This window comes from Bacillus rossius, chromosome 3 (assembly GCF_032445375.1).
Source record: "Bacillus rossius redtenbacheri isolate Brsri chromosome 3, Brsri_v3, whole genome shotgun sequence".
In the NCBI taxonomy this organism is placed as follows: domain Eukaryota; kingdom Metazoa; phylum Arthropoda; class Insecta; order Phasmatodea; family Bacillidae; genus Bacillus; species Bacillus rossius.
The window spans coordinates 65373257-65394433 of record NC_086332.1 but is presented as its reverse complement, the minus strand read 5'-3'; the positions used below and the strand labels follow the sequence as shown (position 1 = coordinate 65394433).

At 36.3% G+C, this 21177-nt stretch overlaps 1 protein-coding gene across 1 annotated transcript; it reads left to right on the top strand.

Annotated features, from left to right (window-relative positions):
- The first annotated feature begins 1987 nt into the window (after positions 1–1987).
- LOC134530822 (venom acid phosphatase Acph-1-like) lies at positions 1988–20139 on the top strand. The gene is made up of 8 exons (XM_063366067.1): positions 1988–2123; positions 3004–3096; positions 3877–4113; positions 6657–6827; positions 9096–9219; positions 12774–12985; positions 16601–16807; positions 19935–20139. The coding sequence occupies exons 1-8, from the start codon at positions 2016–2018 to the stop codon at positions 19980–19982; spliced, it is 1200 nt and encodes a 399-aa protein (XP_063222137.1). The 5' UTR covers positions 1988–2015; the 3' UTR covers positions 19983–20139.
- The last annotated feature ends 1038 nt before the right edge of the window (positions 20140–21177 follow it).

The following is a 21177-nucleotide window of genomic DNA, read 5'->3' as shown; positions in this document are numbered from 1 at the left end:
GTAAGAGTATATTCCCAATACAAATTTAGGCCATTTGCATAGTCTTGGCTTGAAGCAAATGATTGTATTACTCCTTTGGTTTAACTTGCAAAGTGTCTGCTTAAGTTTTGCTTATCTGACTCTGCAAGCAACCATTAATGTTTTGTCACACAATATGTGCAAAGAATTTTTGTATTAGCACAGTATTATCAGTAGGTAAAATTTAACTGAACATTTTTATATGAAACTATGTATTGTCTTTACATAGAAGTTTTTTACTCTTTGATATTCTAAGACTTAAGACTATGCAAAGGTTTTTTGGAAGCGTGTAGCTTCCGTTACATTCCGTTGTGTATATTTTAATGTATGGAATCTTTGTTGTGCTTTTATAATTTTCACGAGGTGTGCGACATATATTGGACACTGCTGGTCTTCTGTACGTAACCATTTGATAGAAAAAAAATATTAAGTAGGAAACCACTGCAAATGAGATTTTTCCAAAATTTCACGCAGATCTATATTTATTTTGATTTTAATAAAATAATAATTTCGTTGAATTGCATGAATAAAAACATACAAGCAGTAGAGAAGCACACGAAACACCATCATCGGCTCTGTTCGCAAGATAGAGAACTGAACGGGCATGTGTCATTTTGCCTAAAGGCGTTTTGCCTAATTTTAGGCAAAACGCCGTTAGGAAAATCGCTGTTAGGCAAAACGCCGTTTGGCAAAACGAGGTTTTGTCATCATAGTAACATTTTAGGCAAAACGCCGTTAGGCAAAACGCCGTTAGGCAAATCGCCGTTAGGCAAAAGCCGTTTGGGAAATCGGAGTTAGGCAAAACGCCGTTAGGCAAATCGCCGTTAGTCAAAACGCCGTTAGGCAAATCGCCTTTAGGCAAATCGCCGTTAGGCAAATCGCCGTTAGGCAATTCGCCGTTAGGCAAAACGCCTTTAGGCGAAATGACTTTAGGCAAATCGCCGTAACGAATTCATGTATAGGCAAAACGCCTTTAGGCAAATCGCCTGTTACTCCACTTGCGGACAGGCACGCCGCTCCTCTCTTCCCTTGCCCCCCCCCCCCTCCCCCACGGTTTCCTTATAGTTTCGCCAATATGACACTGACCCGACCGTACCCTGGCACAATCGTACCCAGTCTACCCTACTTGTTGTTCATGAAAATATTCATTGACAGCTTTAGGGATTGAACTCATGACCCTCACCACATAAGCGTGATCCATTGGCATGGGGGCAATCGAAGACCTTGTAGATTAAAAAAATAATAGCAAAAATTATGTGTTAATTCAAGAACTGGTGACGTAAGTTTTGTATTCTACTTGATTATTATTGTGAAAGAAAATGTACAACCTAGCACTTAACTTTAATTTATATTTATTGAAAACTTTAGTTAATGGTAACTTCTGATTAAATTAGCATCCATTTGTGCATTAAGGTTTAAATTCAAGTAGCACGGAGACCAGAAACGCTAAAATTCAAGATATAAGTAAGGTATAAACTGTAGCTTATTAACATTAACTGATTATCGATTTATTTCGGGTCTACCGTAACTCTAAAGGGCTCGTTTATATTCAAGCCTTTCTTAGGATGTTCAATTGAAAGAAAAATAAATAAATTTATTTCACTCAAACGTATCCTGCATAATATAACCGTATGCTGTCAGCATGTCGAATTTGCATTAGATGCCAGAACAAAGCTTCGTTACGGATATGACAGTAAATATCATAAAGAAGTTTCCTTGTTCAGATATTACTGTCGGAGAAATATTAGTGTGCAGTGTTATCCATCTAACCCATATCACAACTTCCTATCCGGGACGTGCCAAATACTTAATTACCCTATTCACGACTTAAAGACCGCTGTGATCCCTGTTCTGATCTATTAATCAGGTGATAAAAAATTAGGAATATTTCCATAATCACGACTTTGTTCTTCGATAAGGAAGTATAATGCAATTAGTTCTGGTCCGATTGAAGACATACATAACGAGGGGGAAGTGCTGTGACAGCAGTCGCAAAGATGGAGGGAAACTGGTTGGTTCTCGTGGTTCTGGTGCTGTCTACAGTCACGTGTTCTTTGGGAGAGGATGAGTTCGCATGTCACGGCAAGTTGCTGCTGTCTCATGTGGTGAGTGTGCTCTGCCATGCAGTAGGCAGATGCATTAACTAAGTGCTATTTGATAATACATGCTAAGTAAATATTTATAGAGTATCTCGATGTCCCCAGCAATGGCCAACCACAGATGTGTCATCTCACATAGTACGCCTCACTCAATGCAATGGGTAATATTCTTCAGATCGATCGACCGAATACCATTGTGAATTTCACCTTCATCATTAAAATCATCGTCATCGTCATCTTCAAGTACTGTCCGCTACGGCGATCATTAAAATGAAACAATATAAAAATGTAATATCTCTTTTAAAAAAACCACAATAATTCATGAAACAAGGCCACACAGTGAACAGGAACACTCACTTCTCCAGATGGTAGTAAAATATTAACATCATATTTATAGCAGTATCATTATGAAACTGAACGAAAAGAGTGATACGCAAAAATGTTATTAGCGAATTTGGCTTTATTTAACTGAGAATATTTTTTTTTTCCAAATAATATCTTACCATGATAAATGAACTGACATATCGAAGAAAAAAAATGTTGCGGGCCCTACAAATGTTCGTCAAGCTTAATGGAAGAATTATTTCTTTTGTGTTAAGCTTCTGCCCTAAAAGTTATCAGTGGTTCCTTTTGACAATTTTTTTAATATGAAGTTATCATTTAAGGTACACGACCGTACTTAGAAACCGGAGGGCCGGTGTGTCTTCACGACCAACTGTTTATTGGTGAGCCTTTGGTGGAAGGGGAGGGATAACGGCTTGTCATCCAGCCGATTACAGGCTCTGTTCGTGACCACTAGGCTGTCTGCCTACGTGCCAGTAGGGATTGGGATGCTCGATGGCCACTGGAAAAAATCGCTGAGCTGACACTGTGTTTCTTCGTGCAGTTGTGCCGGTACGCGGCCAAGTCGCCTGCTTCTCTTTTGCCCTCCGACTGCTCAAAGGAACTATTCGGGGTCAAGCCGAACGAGATAACACAGGTGAGTCCATCCACACTCTCTCCAGTTGCCGCGAGGGTAGTATTTATAGTCTGGCTCATGTTACTTGTCTCGAATTGGACATTTCTCAAAACCAGTGCCAGTGGTTTACGTATACTTCTGGCAAACAATGTCCTTGTGGTTGTCATTGTTCGTTAACAAACATCATGCGTTTCTCTGCAAGTGTGCATTTGGAAAATGGCTATACTTTTACTCATTACAGTAAAAGTAATGACTTTTCAAAGAAAAATTTCGCCTAAAATAAACGAAGAGTTCTTAGTAATTTCACATAGCCGTATCTTCGTATAAACTACTCCGTAAATAAACATATGAGTTCTGTTTTTTTAGTTATAAACAGGGTAAACACACATACTTGGAAGAAATGAGAGTTTTACAGGTATGTAAAATAATGTAAAAAAAACATTGATTATAATTTTGCTAATTAAAAAATCACTATTAATATTTAAAAAAATATACATTTTTTTTCTCCAGTTTCCGCTTAGTAGTTTAAAGTGCAGCATAACTGGTCGTTATTATCAATGTTGGATCAAGCTACTGTCATATATATATTTTCAAAGTAGGAAAACGTATTTGTTGCTTTATTTAGCTCAAATGGAGGAATTGAAGCCGAGTCCACACGGGAAAATGTAGAGCTGTGAGCTGGACTGAGCCGTGTTCTCGGAGTGCGGACACAAGCTGAGGTGCGCGCTGACTGACGACTGGTCACTTCCCCGAGCCGCAGGGCTGTGGTGACGTGTTGGTGACGTGTTGTGTTGCTGGCAGCTGGGCAGGGACCAGGCGTGGGAGGTGGGCGCCAGCCTCAAGGACCACTTCGCCGGCTTCTTGCCCGACGTCTACAGCAGCGAGGACGTGAAGCTCCGGACCAGCGACGAGGACTTCACGCACATCTCCCTCGCGGCAGTCATGAAGGGGATCTTCGGACCCACGGCGCCGGCAAAGGAGCTGAAGGTGTACTACCAGCACGTGCCCGGGTACACGCAGCCCTTGGACATCGACCTGGTGAGTGGGGCGCGAGCCGTGTGCAGAGTACAGCAGAGTGCGGGTGCAACACCTATGTGGTCCCGACACTGAACGTAAACACTTGTGATGCGAATCTCTAAAAATGAAACAAACTCAACCGTTCGTAAACTGGCAATGTAAGAACTCGTTCACCCTATGAAATACGCTTAGTTAGGCTGGGAGCACATAAAATAAAGACGTACCTAGACTTAACCTTGATATATATATATATATATATATATATATATATATATATATACACACATACATACTACAGAACGCCTTATAGTCCTATCGAGAGACGTAGAAACCAGGCCGAAAGTTTCTCTTCGTCAGTTTCAGATGAATAGTGTGTAAATGACATATTTGAGCCGATGGAGTACAAAAACTATATTTTTTTTAAGGGAGGGGGAAACAAACCTAAACTCTGCGCCGGGCCACAAAATGTCTGTGGGCGGCCCACAGACATTTAATGGAAAACAAATTTTTATTGCAGATTATGTCTTAAAGTTCGTTTCCATAAAATCATAACATCGTTACTCACTCGATTTTGTTTCCAAGGCATCACGAGAATTTTATAAAACGCTAAGTACAAATCTTTAGTTGAGCCAGACAAACTTAAGCAAGAATGTACCTGTTGCTGTTTGAAGAAGTATCACACTTAAAGAAATTAGTTATAAGCTTCTTTTTGCTGGGCACACGCATATGGAGGAGGATGATAAACATATAATTAAAGGAACGGTAACTGTACACTCTTGTAATTTGTGACTTAAACCCATTTGGTTTTGAGGTTGATTGGAAATGGTGTAGGTATCACACGATATTTTCTGAATATATCTAAAGTCATGAACAAAAAAAAATTGAATTAAACTTAACGTAACAAACGAAAACCCTGTGCGAGTAATGGCTTAAACATGATACAATTAATACTTATCAGGAATATAAAGTTCGTAATTAACACTTTGAAGCACTGAGCATGAAGTAATGTATATCACTTTACGTAGCCTTTTTTTCGATGTTCGATAACACTAAAATTATCAAGCTTACAAATTTACTGCAAATAATATTCACATGATCCTAGAAGTTAATTATAATTTTCCAGTACATAAAAACACCGCATATATAACCTTAGAATATCTTGCGTTAAATAATTTAACATTAAAAATAAATCACAAATATATTTAAATGTTTCCTCTCGGAAAAACTGAAATTACTCTAAAGTGACAAAAATAATAAATAATAGGGCATTAAAGAAAGAATTGATTTTCCACCGTTAAAAGAATAGCTTAAGCATTTCAATGTAGGCGCAAGCTCTAGCAGCGTAAATATGGTAAAACAAAATTAGTCAGCCCGTTTATCACCAGAACTGCAATAAGCATATCATTTTCTACCTAATACTTAAAACAGTATGCATTTCCTGGTTTAAAATGTAGTAAATGATCAGCAAAGTTTTATTTCAAACATATTAAACTTAAGAGGACTTTAATGGCTATTAGCTATGAAATGATACAGATGATAATTTGGTTGCAATATGATTACTAAAGTAAAAACTAACACAACATGACGTTGAATGTACACAATTTTATTAATTATATTTAAAATATTTATGTAATGTTTTATTCTGTGAACAAAAATTCTGTATTCGCAGCAGATTAGGGAATTAAGAATATGTACAAGGGTAGTTTGATGTCGATTTAAACATTATTTGAAAAATATTTTGTAGTAAACTTGTTTTTGAACATTCAGACTTATTTCTTATTTTACCTCTTTAGCAGCCATTAAATAAAAAATAATTTAATAGTGATATCTTGGTGTAAGAAGTGTCAAATATTCAGGTAAGTAGTTTTAACACCAAACTGTTGGGAAAGTGGAGAGGGCAGATATGAAATCAGGTACGTGAAAAGAAAAACATGAAAATTGTTAAGACAGAAAAGCTAGGTAATTAGTTAACAAAATATGAGCTTAACTAGATATAAAATTTTATTGAAAGTAATTATACTCAATCTGGTTCAAGAATAAATTAATTGTGAACAGACATAATTAACACATCTGTTTTCTTATAAAAATATAGGAAGTTGTAATGAGATAATTATTATCTGGTTCATTTTATTATGATTTCACCTAAAGTTACTAAATCAGTTTGGAACTTAACATTTATATTGTGAAGCTTTGAAATGTTGAGAAAATGTTATTTTGTCTGCGCAGAGTTTAGATTCTTTGGAGAATATTTATTTCAAACGTGAGTATTTCCTTTTCTCGTAGGTTTATTCTCTTGGGATGCACAGGTTACTTATGTTGACACTAAAATAATCAAAGGAATAAATGCTGACTTGAAAAACAGTGGATTTAGGAACATGCACCGAGAGAAAAAGTTCTTTATATTATTCAATACGGATGTATTGTAAATTGTTGAACTGGTCCCAAAGAGGTAAGCTCCAAGATAGGGACCACGTCTTAATATTCCAGTGAGACGGAGCTTTCCTCTCACGCACTGCAGACAATGCCTCTAGGGGGTTTCCAAAATGCGCCTGGTCGTGTCGCAGCTGCTGCCGATGGTCCGATCGCCATGCCCAGGCTTCCGGGCGGAGCTGGACCGGATCACCAACTCCACGGAGTACCAGAAATTCATGCACCAAATGGCCTACCTCGAGGAGTTCTCCAGAAGCGTTAGCGGACTCTCCGCCATAGAACTCTACGACAACCTCGAGTCCAAGGTTTGCACATTTATGTTATTATGGATACAGAAAAAAGAAAAAAAAAGAATTAATTTAAGTGTTCCTATAAAACTGTGTTCAATTTAAATTAATTACTCTAAAATCTCTTGGAATATCAAAGGATTAATAACTTCGTAAAATCGCACTATTTTAATTTTGTAATATATACCACTTATTATAAAAAAGCGATTTACAAAAACGCAGATACATGCAACAACAAGTGGACCGCCGGTATGAAAGATTTATTATCAAAACGCGATGAATGTTGGTAAATAAAACAAATAACAACAAATGAAGTGCAAAAATAATAACAAATGAAGAGCAAACGAGCATGTGTGGGTCCACTTTGTGTCAAAAATGTACTAGCAGGTTTGATTGAGTTGCTGTCTGAAGAATGTAAGAAAGGCTATGTATACAAATAGGAATACACATAAAGTGACCATATGGCAGACATATTTCTAAACCCTTAACATTAGATGAAATTCAGGAAATGGAAAATGACGAAGGTGTAGAATGGTATGTTAACCTATACTTGTCAATTTTTGGAACGTTTAAATTTCCATATATAAAATTCTAGTTTTTTTCTGCGCCAGATATAGAAAACACATATTAAAATATTTAAATTTTGATGTGATTACCAACCAATAAATACATATAAATGCTGGGAACAAATTTATATAGGATGAAGATTTTAAAAGTCATAAAGAGCAATCAATATTGACACATAAAGTAAAGCATCTGCAGCGATGGATATAGTTTCCTCTACTTTGTGTTCGCAAACTTGATGCCTTAAATAATAACATAAATAATAATAGGGTTTGTAGCTCTGTCAATGTCAGTAATATTGTATGTATCCAGCTACCCGATATTCTTTATCGTTTGTTTTATAAGTTGCATAGAAATATTTAATATATTATATGGTCATGTAGTTTATAGAGTCTTGGAATCACTTTATTTACATATAAATCGGAGCTGCTGGTACTCTAGCCTTATTCTGTGCATATTGATACGGAACATTATTTTATTTTGTAAATTTATTGTAAGTTAACAAGCGACCGGTATATCAGAAGTTAACAGTGTAATCGCCAGTAGAGTGAACTATCGTTGTGCAAAATGACAGATTTAAGGTTGGTATATTTGAAGCTATATCGTGTGACGATAAACTTGTGTTTGAATCTAGCTCATCTGCTGTTGATTGAACTTCAGAGGTTCTCAGCCAATTTAGAGTCCAAGGTAATGGAAAGGCAGAATATTTAGCGAACAAGGGTACAAAACTACACATTTATCCAAGCCGACAATCCTACCAGACAGACAAATCTAACATCATAGCCATAAAATATTGTGTATTAAATCCATGCCGTAAACTATTGCCAGAAAGTTTTGGGTACGGTTAGTCCAGAAACCAATCTATCAAAAACTCCCAAGAGTGGGAGTTGCCTCCTTTAGGACTACATCCTACCACGACTATAATGCTGACCACCTAAATAGAATTATAATTTATCCAACCTCCGAGTTACCTCTGTGTGGACTCCACAGAATAGATGCTGCCAACATTCCACAATATCTTATTCTAGCCCATGCCCGTTATAAGGCTACTATGGAGTTTCCCACGTCTACTGATCAGCGCGTCACCTAATTGGCTAACATGACGAGGATGGGTGTTGGCTTAAAGAAGATTTCTTTTTCTACAAAATAAATTAATAAATGGCCCTGAACTACTAAAACAGTATAAGAATTTAATAAGTTGATAATAATACACGAATGATTATTCAAATATTCTGCTAATCTGTACACTCTTCATTTATTATGAACGTTGTCATAGAGTTCGTTATTCTTTACTATTAGGAATGTTGAGTCATTAACATAATTTTAAAATGATTTAAGTAAATTTTTAATAAAAATAATTTTGTAGGAAACTTATATATTTAAAAATATGTTAACTGTTGTAGTTTTCTATTTGTTTTGTTTGAGGTTTACCGGACGTTTGTAAGTTACTGTGAGACTTAAAAGTTAAAGGATTTATTTTTTAAAAATATTTTTTTTTTAAAAATTACTCGTAATTTTTTCCTGTCGTGCTCTTAAAATGGAAACACTAAAGCTCTAGTGGAACAAAGACAATAACTCCTGAGAGTCATGAAACAGGGGCTGGTTGAAATCATCCCTGTTTGCCTTGCTGTCAGGAGCGACGGTCTGGTAACGAGTGACGTGTACCGACTCATAACTCCCGCCTCTACAGTCTGTTGGAAGCATGTCTGCTCCTGCCTGCAGGCCTACCACGGCTTGCCGCTGCCTGACTTGTGTCACAAGGTGTTCCCTGCCTTGACCAGTTACGTCGCCGGGAGCCTGTACTTCAATGTCGCCAGCACCGAGCGACTGCGCAGGATGTACCACGGTGAGTATCATTAGTAACTTTGTTTTCCTTTGCCTTACAAATCAATCCATGCCCTTAATCTTGATCACGTCTATACTCCCAGGGTGTATCTAGTTTTGCAGCCAAAATGACATTTGATTTCGAATGCATTTATTACAGGTTCGTTATCTACTTGTCATTTCTATACATGATTAGTATGTTTTATTTGTAGAATTCTAAGAAATACCATCTATTGTAGCCGTTACCATTGTGGGACTTCCGGAAAGTTTTTATATAGTTTTTTGTTTCATGGTCCATAGACCCCAAAAAGACTGTCAATTCAAAAATGTATATATATATATATATATATATATATATATATATATATATACACACGTACAAATCACAAATTTTTGCCGTAATTTTTCAAAAAATCACTTACAAACTGATAGGTACATAAAATCTAGACGAGGAAAATTTCGGTCGAGTTCGTTAATGGGCAATATCCGACCAAAGGAATAGAAATGGAAAAGTTTATTGAAAAAAAGAAAAATCACTGTAATTCTCATAATATGGAAAACGTAATATAACTTGTGGGAGAAATACCAAAATCTTTTGTCTGAATAAATTTTTTATATGACCAACCAAAACTACAAGTGGTTGAAAAAACAAGAGTTGGAGGACAAAAAAAATCATCTCCCTTCGTAGGTACAACATCGAATTAATATGGATTGTTTGTTAATCTTACAATTATCATCTCAAACTTTTGTATAAAACAATTTTTGATTAGACGAACCATTGCTGCAAGGGGTTGAAAAATAGAAGGGTAAAATTTAAAAAATCATAACTTTTTTAGTAGAAAGACTATCAAATCCGTTCAAATGGTTTGTAAATATTAAAATTTCTGTATATATATTTTATCTGAAACAATTTTTGATTAGACTAGCCATTGTTGCAGTAGGTGAAATAAACAAGGGTGGAAGGAGAAAACCAAATCATAACTCCTTTCGTAGGCACACCATCAAATAAGTTCGAATTGTTTGTAAATTTTATAATTTTTATTTAAATCATTGTTCCAAAACAATTTTTTAATAGACAAACCATTACTGCAAGGTGTTGAAAAATAGAGGGTATAATTTAATAAAAATCCATAACTCTCTAGGTAGACACAGTATCAAATCCGTTCAAATTGTTTGGAAATCTTATAATTTTTATCTAAAACTTTTGTCTGAAACAATTTTTGATAATACAAAACATTACTGCATGGGTTGAAAATCTTTTGATGTTAATAAGAAAATAAATAAATATTTCCTACCAAGTACTATATCAAATTAATGTTCAATTTTGTTTAACTTTTTAAATATTGCTGAAAACTTTTGTCCAAAGTAAATTTTATATAACAAACCATTACTGGAAGGGGAGAAAATAACAAGAGTATAAAAACTACAAGTCATTACTTTTTTAATATAAATATTATCAAATCCGTTAAAATGTATGGTAAAACTCCTGAACTTTATCTAAAACCATTGGCTAAAACAATATTTGATGAAGCGAACTATTAGCGTAAAAAATATGTTGAAATTTAAAAATATTAAAACTTCCTTGGTATTAAATTCGTCACAATTAGTTTTCAACCATCTTAATATTACCTTGAACCTTTGTCCAAAAAACCTTTTTATATGACCACGTATTAGTGCAAGAGATGAAAAATAGGGTTTAAAAGTAAAAAAAAATAATTCCATAACTACCTTAGTAGGCATAATATGAAATTCGTTAAGACATTGAAAATATTGAGTTAAAAAATTGAGTTAAAAACGTTCCAAATATTTTCGCTGCATGGAATATGAGAATATGTTTAATCGATCTTTTATGAATATATACGAACATACATAATGTTATGTACATTAATTTCTTCAAATGGTCAAGAAGTTTATAGAAGTTCAAAACCATTTACAGAAGAAATAGGTACTTCAAAATCTGCCTACACTTATAGGCAATGCCGAAAGGGAATTTTTTATTGGAGTGATTGTCTAAGCTGATGTGACAAATGTTTCAAATTTTTAAGTGCATTATGTTCAAGTGTGAATTTTATACAAAAGCAGCTTCCGTTGGTGGTATCACTAGATAAAAATAATTTTTTTTTTAAATCTTCAGAGACATTGAGACTTATATAAGTAATAGAAATAATATTTAAAGTGGTTAAACATTTATTAAAGGCAATAAAAGTTTCATAACATAGGCACACTGATTCTTTCTTATGCTAAAATTATCATAACATTTTTATGGCAATTGTGTGTGTTACTAAACTATATTTATATTATATCAGATCATAATTATTTCCCAGAAATATGTAATAAAATCAGCATTATATTATTATAAGTTATATGCTTAAATATTGATTTATATTATTTACTAAATATTCAATACAAATTTCATATAATATATTTAAAATAAGCCATTGCTGCTTAATGGGGATTGCCATAGAAATGTATCTCATGAATTGACAAAACATGAATAGCTGAAATTGTGGAAAAGAAACCAGTTTCAGCTCATGTAAATTGTTACTTTATAATACAGCACAAGATATTTCCGTAAAATGAATTAGGTTGGACAAAATTACAGCACAGACGAACTCAATAGGTTGACAACGGCGAGACAGCTATTATAAGAAGAGGAAATACAGCAAAACCTACTGTGTTCGACAGTGTGGTATTTTTTTCTGATTAAATTCTTTCCACGGAATCCTCTGCGTTATTTAGGTATGTAATATTTGTGCATAGGCTGTTATAAGCTTGTTCTCTGTGTGTTTATACAATCCTGAGATCTCATAACAAAGAAAATCTATCAACTTGTTGAAACAAAAGTGAGACCCGCTAGCGAGTCTCTTTGGTTTAAACAGCAAAATTATTGGTAGTAAAATAGTAGGTTAAAAACCCCTGCAGTGTTAAGGAATTTTTTGTTAATACATTTTTGGACAGTGCGTTATTCAGTTTTAAACTCGATATAAAATATTAATGTCTCGAAACAAATTGTACAAATTATAGGCTTGAAAGTTAATGTAATTTAACTGATGTAGTAAAATGAATGAACAGAGCTTTTATTTTCCTAAATTTACAAGTGCACTAATATCAAGCAAGTAGATCATAGACCACTCAATAAGAGAGAGTGCAATTATTGATTTAAAGCATTTTATGGACATACGTCATTGCTAGTTTTTACTGTATGTCTTAGAGAAACCAGTATAATGATCAAGAAAGATGAATATACAAACACACAGGAAGCAAGCCAAAAATCAGCTGATGTCCATAGTTAAACTCATAGAAAAACCTAGAATTTCGTGGAAGGATTAAGAGGGGAAACCAGCATTAGAGTATTTCCATAATTTTTTTAAAAATCAGTCTTTCCCCATGCAAGAATATTCGAAGAACGTTATCCAGTTACTATCAACTATTGTAATCATAACCCTCCAAACGAAAGCATAACAAATGGAATCACGAAATAAATGGGTTGATGTAGTAGGGAACTAGGTAATGATGTCCAAGAGCTCAGGTAACGAAATTAAGTTACAATGTAGTAACTTCTGAACGTGGGCGCAGGTCGCTACATGCAAGACGTGGCGGGACACATGGTCAAGAAGATAAAGGGAACTCTGAAGCCTGACAGGAAGGTGTTCGTGTACGGCGGCCACGCTGCAAATGTGTTGGCACATTTGGCAGCGATGGAAGTGTGGGATGGCCAAATACCGTCCTACTCGGCGTGCGTGAATGTCGAGCTGCGACTCAAACACAAGAATGAATACGTTGTCACGGTAAGTTACTGACATTATGCTTCAGGACTGTGTAGTAACGGTTAAATGGTCAAACATCAAGTAAAGATTTAGTCAAAAACTTTTTGACCTAATTTTTGCTCTTCATTTAAGATTTTTTTTTAAAATTTAATATACCTTCATACATCATACGAGCGTATCATATCATTTAAAGCTAAAAAATTCTGCTCTTATAACTTAATATGTATTTGACTGTTTTGGCTGTATTTTGTAAATATTATAAAGCCATTCATTCTTACTGCCATGTGTTACATGGTACACCTGATCGTGCAAACATGTAACATTTCTGAATCAAAACATAATGTGTTCTTAATCATATTTATTGATGCTCAAAGTTGAAGTCTCAAAAATACAAAAATAACCAAAATAAAGTATCAGGGGGAATGCTAATCATCAACTGGAGTGACACTTAATTTGTATATATATATTATTTTAAATTATTAAAATATAATTCAAGAATTAATAAAATTTTTGCTGCTTAGTAAATAAACGCTGTCAACGTGTAGACAACGAATACAAATTGCATCATAATACAATTTGTGGAATTTATTATTTATTTTTGGACATTGCCAATTTTGACCATTATCTATAAATACATTAAATCATTATTCTGTATAGGTAGTTAACTATCTTTCTAATCTCCAACGAATTCTGACGCACAATACTCACAGAAAGCTTTTCCTGTATTAAAAATTGACATTAAATTTTTAGAAATCTTTTATTTGAAAGGTTATTATTCCAAATTTATAACTGCCCTATCACTATCTGTAGGTATTTTCTACACACGTTTGTGACACAGTTTATTATAGTACCTCATAAAAAGAGTCCATATTTATGTTGCAAATTCAGATAAGTTGTTAGTAAATAGTTGTAATAAAATACGTGTTAAAACTTCAGTTGCAGCTGGTTTGTACAATGTCATTTTCTTCAATAATTGTAAACAAAATATGGATTTTTGAAGTAAGAACTTCTATAGGAAGGTTTGGATAGGGAGTAAATTCATGTAAGTCGTCATCGACATGGTCACGTGACGTGTTAACGATAACTCTATATCTGTTCCTATTAGTGTTCAAATTGTGTTTTTGTTCAATTATTATTTTAAATCTTAAGTATACTATTACTGTGCAGTAAAAAGTAAGTATAAAATATATTAATATTCTCATATAGATATATAGTTTGAATAACGAGGAAAACGGAGTCTTTGTAGCAATATAACCTAAAAATTATGAACATCATTATTTATTTTTTATAACCTACAATTACTATGCAATGCATATTTTATAGTAATTAAGGAGTTATTTTACTAACGCAATAAAAAAATTTGTTGTGTAATAATATTTTTTCCGTAAAAATTGCAAAAAAGTCTCTGATTTTTATCAAAAAATATTTTATTATGTTACACAATTATATTGTACAAAGTTAGTAATTCTTATTCCAAATTAAATTTGTATTATCTTGATTCTATTATTAATATTGATATAAATACTTTGATTTACAAGTTTTGATTTAAGATCAAACAATTAATTAGATATCCAAAAATAACAACTGTTTGTTTATATTTTTTAAGTTTTCACTTCTGTCGGCAGTCCTCATGACATGCTTTTGAAATTTTGAAGTGATAACGTCTTATAAAACGATGAACGCCGGCTGCACGCACGAAAAAATTGTCACGTTTCGCCTGAGCCGAGCGTGCAAAGAACCAGCCAACCACCGTGCGAGAAAATCTTCCATAATATCAAACATGTTGAGGCGGGCTAATTGTTCGAGATTATATTTAAACAAATTATTTAAATCAAATTTTCAAAAAACTGTAAATACCTAATATTTGAAAATTAAAAAAGTATACAATTTTTCATCAATGTTTTCTTATGACGTTATAACGTAAAATTATCGTCCGTAAACTGACTTTACAGACAAACCCCCCCCCCCCTTTTTATTTCAGAGAAGGTATATAAAATGGTCTGAAACGAGTGAATCTGTAGCGAGTGTCAGCAGTGGCGTAGCAAGCGGGTGGCAGTAATGGCCCCCGCCAGGGGCGCCGGAGCAGGAGGGGGCGCCGCCGCGACGGTTTCCCGGTTACTGAACCCTCCCCCCCCCACTCTCTTTTAATCCAAGAGGGGGCGCCATTTCCAATTCCGGCCAGTCACCTCAGCTGCGTCACCGAGTGTCAGTAGTGTCAGTAGTGTCAGTAGTGTCAGTAGTGTCAGTAGTGTCAGCGGTGTCAGTAGTGTCAGTAGTGTCAGTAGTGTCAGTAGTGTCAGTAGTGTCAGTAGTGTCAGTAGTGTCAGTGGTGTCAGTAGTGTCAGCGGTGTCAGTAGTGTCAGTAGTGTCAGTAGTGTCAGTAGTGTCAGTAGTGTCAGTAGTGTCAGTAGTGTCAGTAGTGTCAGTAGTGTCAGTAGTGTCAGTAGTGTCAGCGGTGTCAGTAGTGTCAGTAGTGTCAGTAGTGTCAGTAGTGTCAGTAGTGTCAGTAGTGTCAGCGGTGTCAGTAGTGTCAGTAGTGTCAGTAGTGTCAGTAGTGTCAGTAGTGTCAGTAGTGTCAGTAGTGTCAGTAGTGTCAGTAGTGTCAGTAGTGTCAGTAGTGTCAGTAGTGTCAGTAGTGTCAGTAGTGTCAGTAGTGTCAGTAGTGTCAGTAGTGTCAGTAGTGTCAGTAGTGTCAGTAGTGTCAGTAGTGTCAGTAGTGTCAGTAGTGTCAGTAGTGTCAGTAGTGTCAGTAGTGTCAGTAGTGTCAGTAGTGTCAGTAGTGTCAGTAGTGTCAGTAGTGTCAGTAGTGTCAGTAGTGTCAGTAGTGTCAGTGGTGTCAGTAGTGTCAGCGGTGTCAGTAGTGTCAGTAGTGTCAGTAGTGTCAGTAGTGTCAGTAGTGTCAGTAGTGTCAGTAGTGTCAGTAGTGTCAGTAGTGTCAGTAGTGTCAGTAGTGTCAGTAGTGTCAGCGGTGTCAGTAGTGTCAGTAGTGTCAGTAGTGTCAGTAGTGTCAGTAGTGTCAGTAGTGTCAGTAGTGTCAGTAGTGTCAGCGGTGTCAGTAGTGTCAGTAGTGTCAGTAGTGTCAGTAGTGTCAGTAGTGTCAGTAGTGTCAGTAGTGTCAGCGGTGTCAGTAGTGTCAGTAGTGTCAGTAGTGTCAGCGGTGTCAGTAGTGTCAGTAGTGTCAGTAGTGTCAGTAGTGTCAGTAGTGTCAGTAGTGTCAGTAGTGTCAGTAGTGTCAGCGGTGTCAGTAGTGTCAGTAGTGTCAGTAGTGTCAGTAGTGTCAGTAGTGTCAGTAGTGTCAGTAGTGTCAGTAGTGTCAGTAGTGTCAGTAGTGTCAGTAGTGTCAGTAGTGTCAGTAGTGTCAGTAGTGTCAGTAGTGTCAGTAGTGTCAGCGGTGTCAGTAGTGTCAGTAGTGTCAGTAGTGTCAGTAGTGTCAGTAGTGTCAGTAGTGTCAGTAGTGTCAGTAGTGTCAGTAGTGTCAGTAGTGTCAGTAGTGTCAGTAGTGTCAGTAGTGTCAGTAGTGTCAGTAGTGTCAGCGGTGTCAGTAGTGTCAGTAGTGTCAGTAGTGTCAGTAGTGTCAGTAGTGTCAGTAGTGTCAGTAGTGTCAGCAGTGACAGTAGCGGTTGTGCGGGCTTGCAGGTGTCGTACAGGAACGACACGAGCCAGCCGGCCCGCCTGCTGAAGCTGCCCAAGTGCAGCTGCGTCGCCTGCCCCTTGGACGAGTTCCTCCAGGCCACTGACGCGGAGGTCCTCAACATGCACGAGTGCCTGGGCCAGCCGCTGCCGCCCACGCCGCCCGGAGTCCCGCCGCCGGGGACCCGACTCCTGCCTCTCCTGCCCGAGTTCGTAAGTGCCGCATTCCCGCCGCCGCCCACGTCCGCCGACACCCTCGTTCGCCTTGCATCCCCGCTCTTGTACGAGGCATCCCGGCTCTCGGTAGGAGTGATTTCGCGAAACGAACAGAAGCCACACTGAGAGAAACGTGTAACCCGTGGTGCTGCCATCTGTGGCGGACGGCGCGAACCTAAGCTCACGAGGACAACGGTAAACTTTCTAGTATTAACCGTTTACTGAATTTTTTTTCAAACAAAATTCGCAGTATTTTTTAAAATAAGATTTATTGTTTAAAATCAGTTTGTTTCAGGTCCCTTTTTTTTTTCGGAGCAGTTTCGTTATGTGGTTAAAGCTTTCGCTCGGCAAATCGAACGACTCGATAGTCGACGTAACTGATTCGGCAGCGAATTTTCTAACGGCGGGTGCAGAAACTACGCGAGATTCGCGTTAAAAAAAAATAGTTTAAAAACACAATTTTCGTATCATTATCACGTTCGGCATTATTTAAAAAATAACATTTCTACGTTAAATTATCTGCTCGAGTTTCGTATTATAAGTGTATTTGTTAAATTAAAACTTATGAATTTGATCGTTAACTAGGTTAGATGTTACTGAAAGACTCGTTCACACTTTTTTCAATGTAATAGTGTATTTTACGAGGTGAATATTCCTGGAAAGTTGCCCACTAGCAAATTAAGATAAACCTTTAAGATTCTTGTCACGAGTTGTAAGGACAAAAAAAAAAAACACCTGATAAACAATAACATAATCACCTAAGAGTCCATACATTCGTAAGAAACTCCGGTAAGAACCGTCACCTTTGTTTCATTTACACGTCTCGTTTCAGGAATGTCTCGTTTCAAAACAATAAAAATTACTGATTAAACCACTGACTGTAATAATTCTTTCACGTTCTTAGCTATAGCCGCAATGGCCTAACACCCGTGAACTCTCTGCAGTCGAAAATTAATATCATCTGGCCTCCAGTCCAGGGGCCAGAAACACTGTCACGCGACCACTGACTCTCCAAGTTGGTCTTCAAGTAGCTCTGTCTCAATGGCTAGGGATGAATCTGCCCAGAGGCACACTCCCGTGCAAGTTATAATGTTAAAAGGGATCAGGCTTCTCCATCTCACAATTTCAAATATTTTGACATCACTTGCAATAAAGCTTCCTTGCAGAATATATTTTTCTTTTTTTAATTTTTGGTTTGATATGATATAGGACTTAGCTTTGGCTACTTGTTGAAGTCAGCACTTGTGAACTGGTGTGGTTATCATGATAGTTGTAGTCGCCCCGTGAAAAAAAAGTTATTTCCTCGCGGCGCTTACAGACTGGAGCCTGTTAGTAAATGTATAGTTGAACAATTTATTTAAGTTCTGGGATATATGATTCGTGTCTTTACATGCCAAAAAAATAGGATAAACAGTTTAAAATTAGAATTACAGCAAAAATATAGAAAAATCCAAGGTGGCGGGGACTCAAACAGTGCTAGTGCCATGTTATAACCTTTTATGTTTTACCGTGGCTTGTGGATACTCCAAAGTCAGTTAACATGCACTTTTGTGTGCCGCAGGAAATAGTGTTCTAGTCTGTGATCACCTGATTAGAAGTTTAGAACAGTAACGCAGTGTCCTAAAAGGCGTGAAGATGTTTGTGAAAGTGCCATGCAACCAAGCATTGCACTGCACCATTTAAGCCCGCTGATAGGCATGACGACTAAAAAAGGAAAAAAATATAATTCGGCCTTCAGATTTAAAACAGGGTGGTTGACAAAAAAGAAGTCAAATATATACATATTTCCTGGCCATTATCCACCAAACAACAAGATAGTTATGCATTTGCCGTTAAAAATTTCTTGACTTTACATTCGGACTAAAATTACATTGAAATAAAATATCTCTAGCCTCTAAATCGTCTATTTCTGTTTATGTTTAGTTTTCTGGATGGCTCCCATCTTAGACTCGCTGTGTTGCGGGCGACCGTCACTGCAGTCGATGACGTCACTCGTCTTCGGTCCCCCAATTGGACTGTCTTAGGCATGGCGAGGTCGTGGCGTGGCGGCCGGCTCTTTTCCTTGCGGGTAGTCCCTGTCTCTCTCTCTCTCTCTCTCTCTCTCTCTCTCTCTCTCTCTCGGTGATGTGCAGCAAGCAACGAGTGTTTGTGGACACTCGGTCCTCCAGTTAAGTACGTGGACCTTGACGGCTGAACCACCGTCGCTGGACCGCTGGAGGCGGACAGTTTCCAGCCGGCGCGAGCCTGTTCTCGGCAGTCCCCGCGGCTCTTCTTATCACTCCAGCCCGCCTGAACCACAGAACAAGGAGGGAAATAAAGAAGTGCGACTCTCACAGTGGAAACTGAAACCATGTTTCACGCGACATGTGTCGCTATCTGTTGGGCGGGCTCATAACTACCTGCAAATAAAAAAAATCGGAATTGAGATTCTCATACAAAGTTTTTTTTAGTTAATACGTTTTTTTTGGTTGTATTAAGTTATCTCCTCTGCGGCGCAAAACTAATTTAATCGATGCGAAAATACTTAATGCTGTGTAATAAATAAAGGAGTAGGTGGTGCAAAAACTCATTGTATTACACACCACAAAATTAGTGGCTACCTAAATAGAGTGAATTTTCACTGGTTTGTTTGCCTGATAATAGCTTATACATTACTTCTAATAAATTAATGTAGTTATGTCAGCAATATATTATGAAAACTACTATCTAGCGGACGGGCCCATAACTACTTCAAAAAACTATGTCTCAGTCTCGGTAATTAGAGTTTCTCCCCCATGGCCTGAACTGCAAGCCGGTGCACCGTGCCCCGACCCCCGTGCGCATGCGCCGTGGCCGTCAGCCACTGGCCTGACGTCACCCCGCCGGCGCGGTCCAACTTTCAAACGGCGCGGCGGTGTCCGATTTACATTTACCAATAGGTAGTGCAGTTTAAATGCCGAAGCATCCGGGTTGGCGCAGCTACTGTGTTAGATTTTTATATAAAGACCACCATATTGCACTCACGTAACACTAAGCAGACATTAAAAAAAAAAAAAAATTACAAACGAATTATGCACCGTACTTAAGTTATTGAGTTTAAGGGGAAATCGTCTGTAACACAATGTTTTTTTTTTCTTTTCCGCAGGTGATTCCGGTGACCAATGATTTGCATTCTTACCCCAGGTGCGTATAAGGAGAACTTTGATATGAGATTGTAATTAAGAATATAATTGTTTTTTTATCATAATATTTGACTAATATATTGCATGTCCTGTTATTTATAATATCACAAAAATACATGTGAAGTAACTATAGGGAGGGCTGTTGTAACTACCTGCAATATTTATTTATCTCAGACATAAACGAAGCTTATTTTAAGCTTAACTTTATATGATGTTACACTACATAAAGTTGATATGTATTTTCTACTGAGTTAATATTTATATCTGACACAACAAGATACGAGATTAACGTTACTTTAAATGGCGCAGTGTAAGTGTAATAGAAATGTTTAAACAAACAACGAAATTGTCCAGTGGTTCTCAACAATTATTTTAAGATTTCTTTGCTAATCGAAAATTATTATTTTACATTTTATGTACCCTAGCACTATTTGTACGAATAGCAATTGAAACTGAGAACTTAGAAAATATTTTGTTTATTTACTATTAATAATTGTTACTAAATTATTTTCCAGAATTTTTTAGAAAATCTATGTAATTTCAGAGTATGCAAGAAATTAAATAACATTTGGAATTGAAATAAATCAAAAATAGTAAAATGTTGCTGATATTTCCTGTCAGTAATAATTCATTTGATAAATTTTCTGAGAATGATTAACCTCTTCAAATATTTTAAGTTTTCTTTAATTTGCTATTCCAACATTATATAATGTATAATGTATATTGTATATAATGTATAATATATAATGTATTTTTCTATATATTTCTATTTCATGTGGTTTGTATTAAATTTCTTTTCTAATCACATGAACATTTTTTATTTCTGAATTTTTCTATGTAAAAATGTGTTTTATAACATTTTTGTTCTCGTAATTTTTATGTTCTGCACGAATTCAAATCCTTTCCTTGATACGTACCTTAATTTCCTGCGGTGTTAGCTGATCCAGAAGTAGACATTGTGCTGAAGATTATCAGTGAAAGCGACATCATTAGTTGAGTGCGAGCTGGACTTACGCACCAGGACTGCATATTAGACACGAAGGTTTAATTTTAGATTATTGTTAATCCTACAAAATTTTCATTTAGAAGTATTCTTAGAACTTAATTGTTTCAATATACAGTAGAACCTTGATTAACCGGGGTAATTGGGGGGAGGGGAGGAAGTTGTCAGCCAGATAAGCGAAAAAAATTTCGTAAGTAATTTAT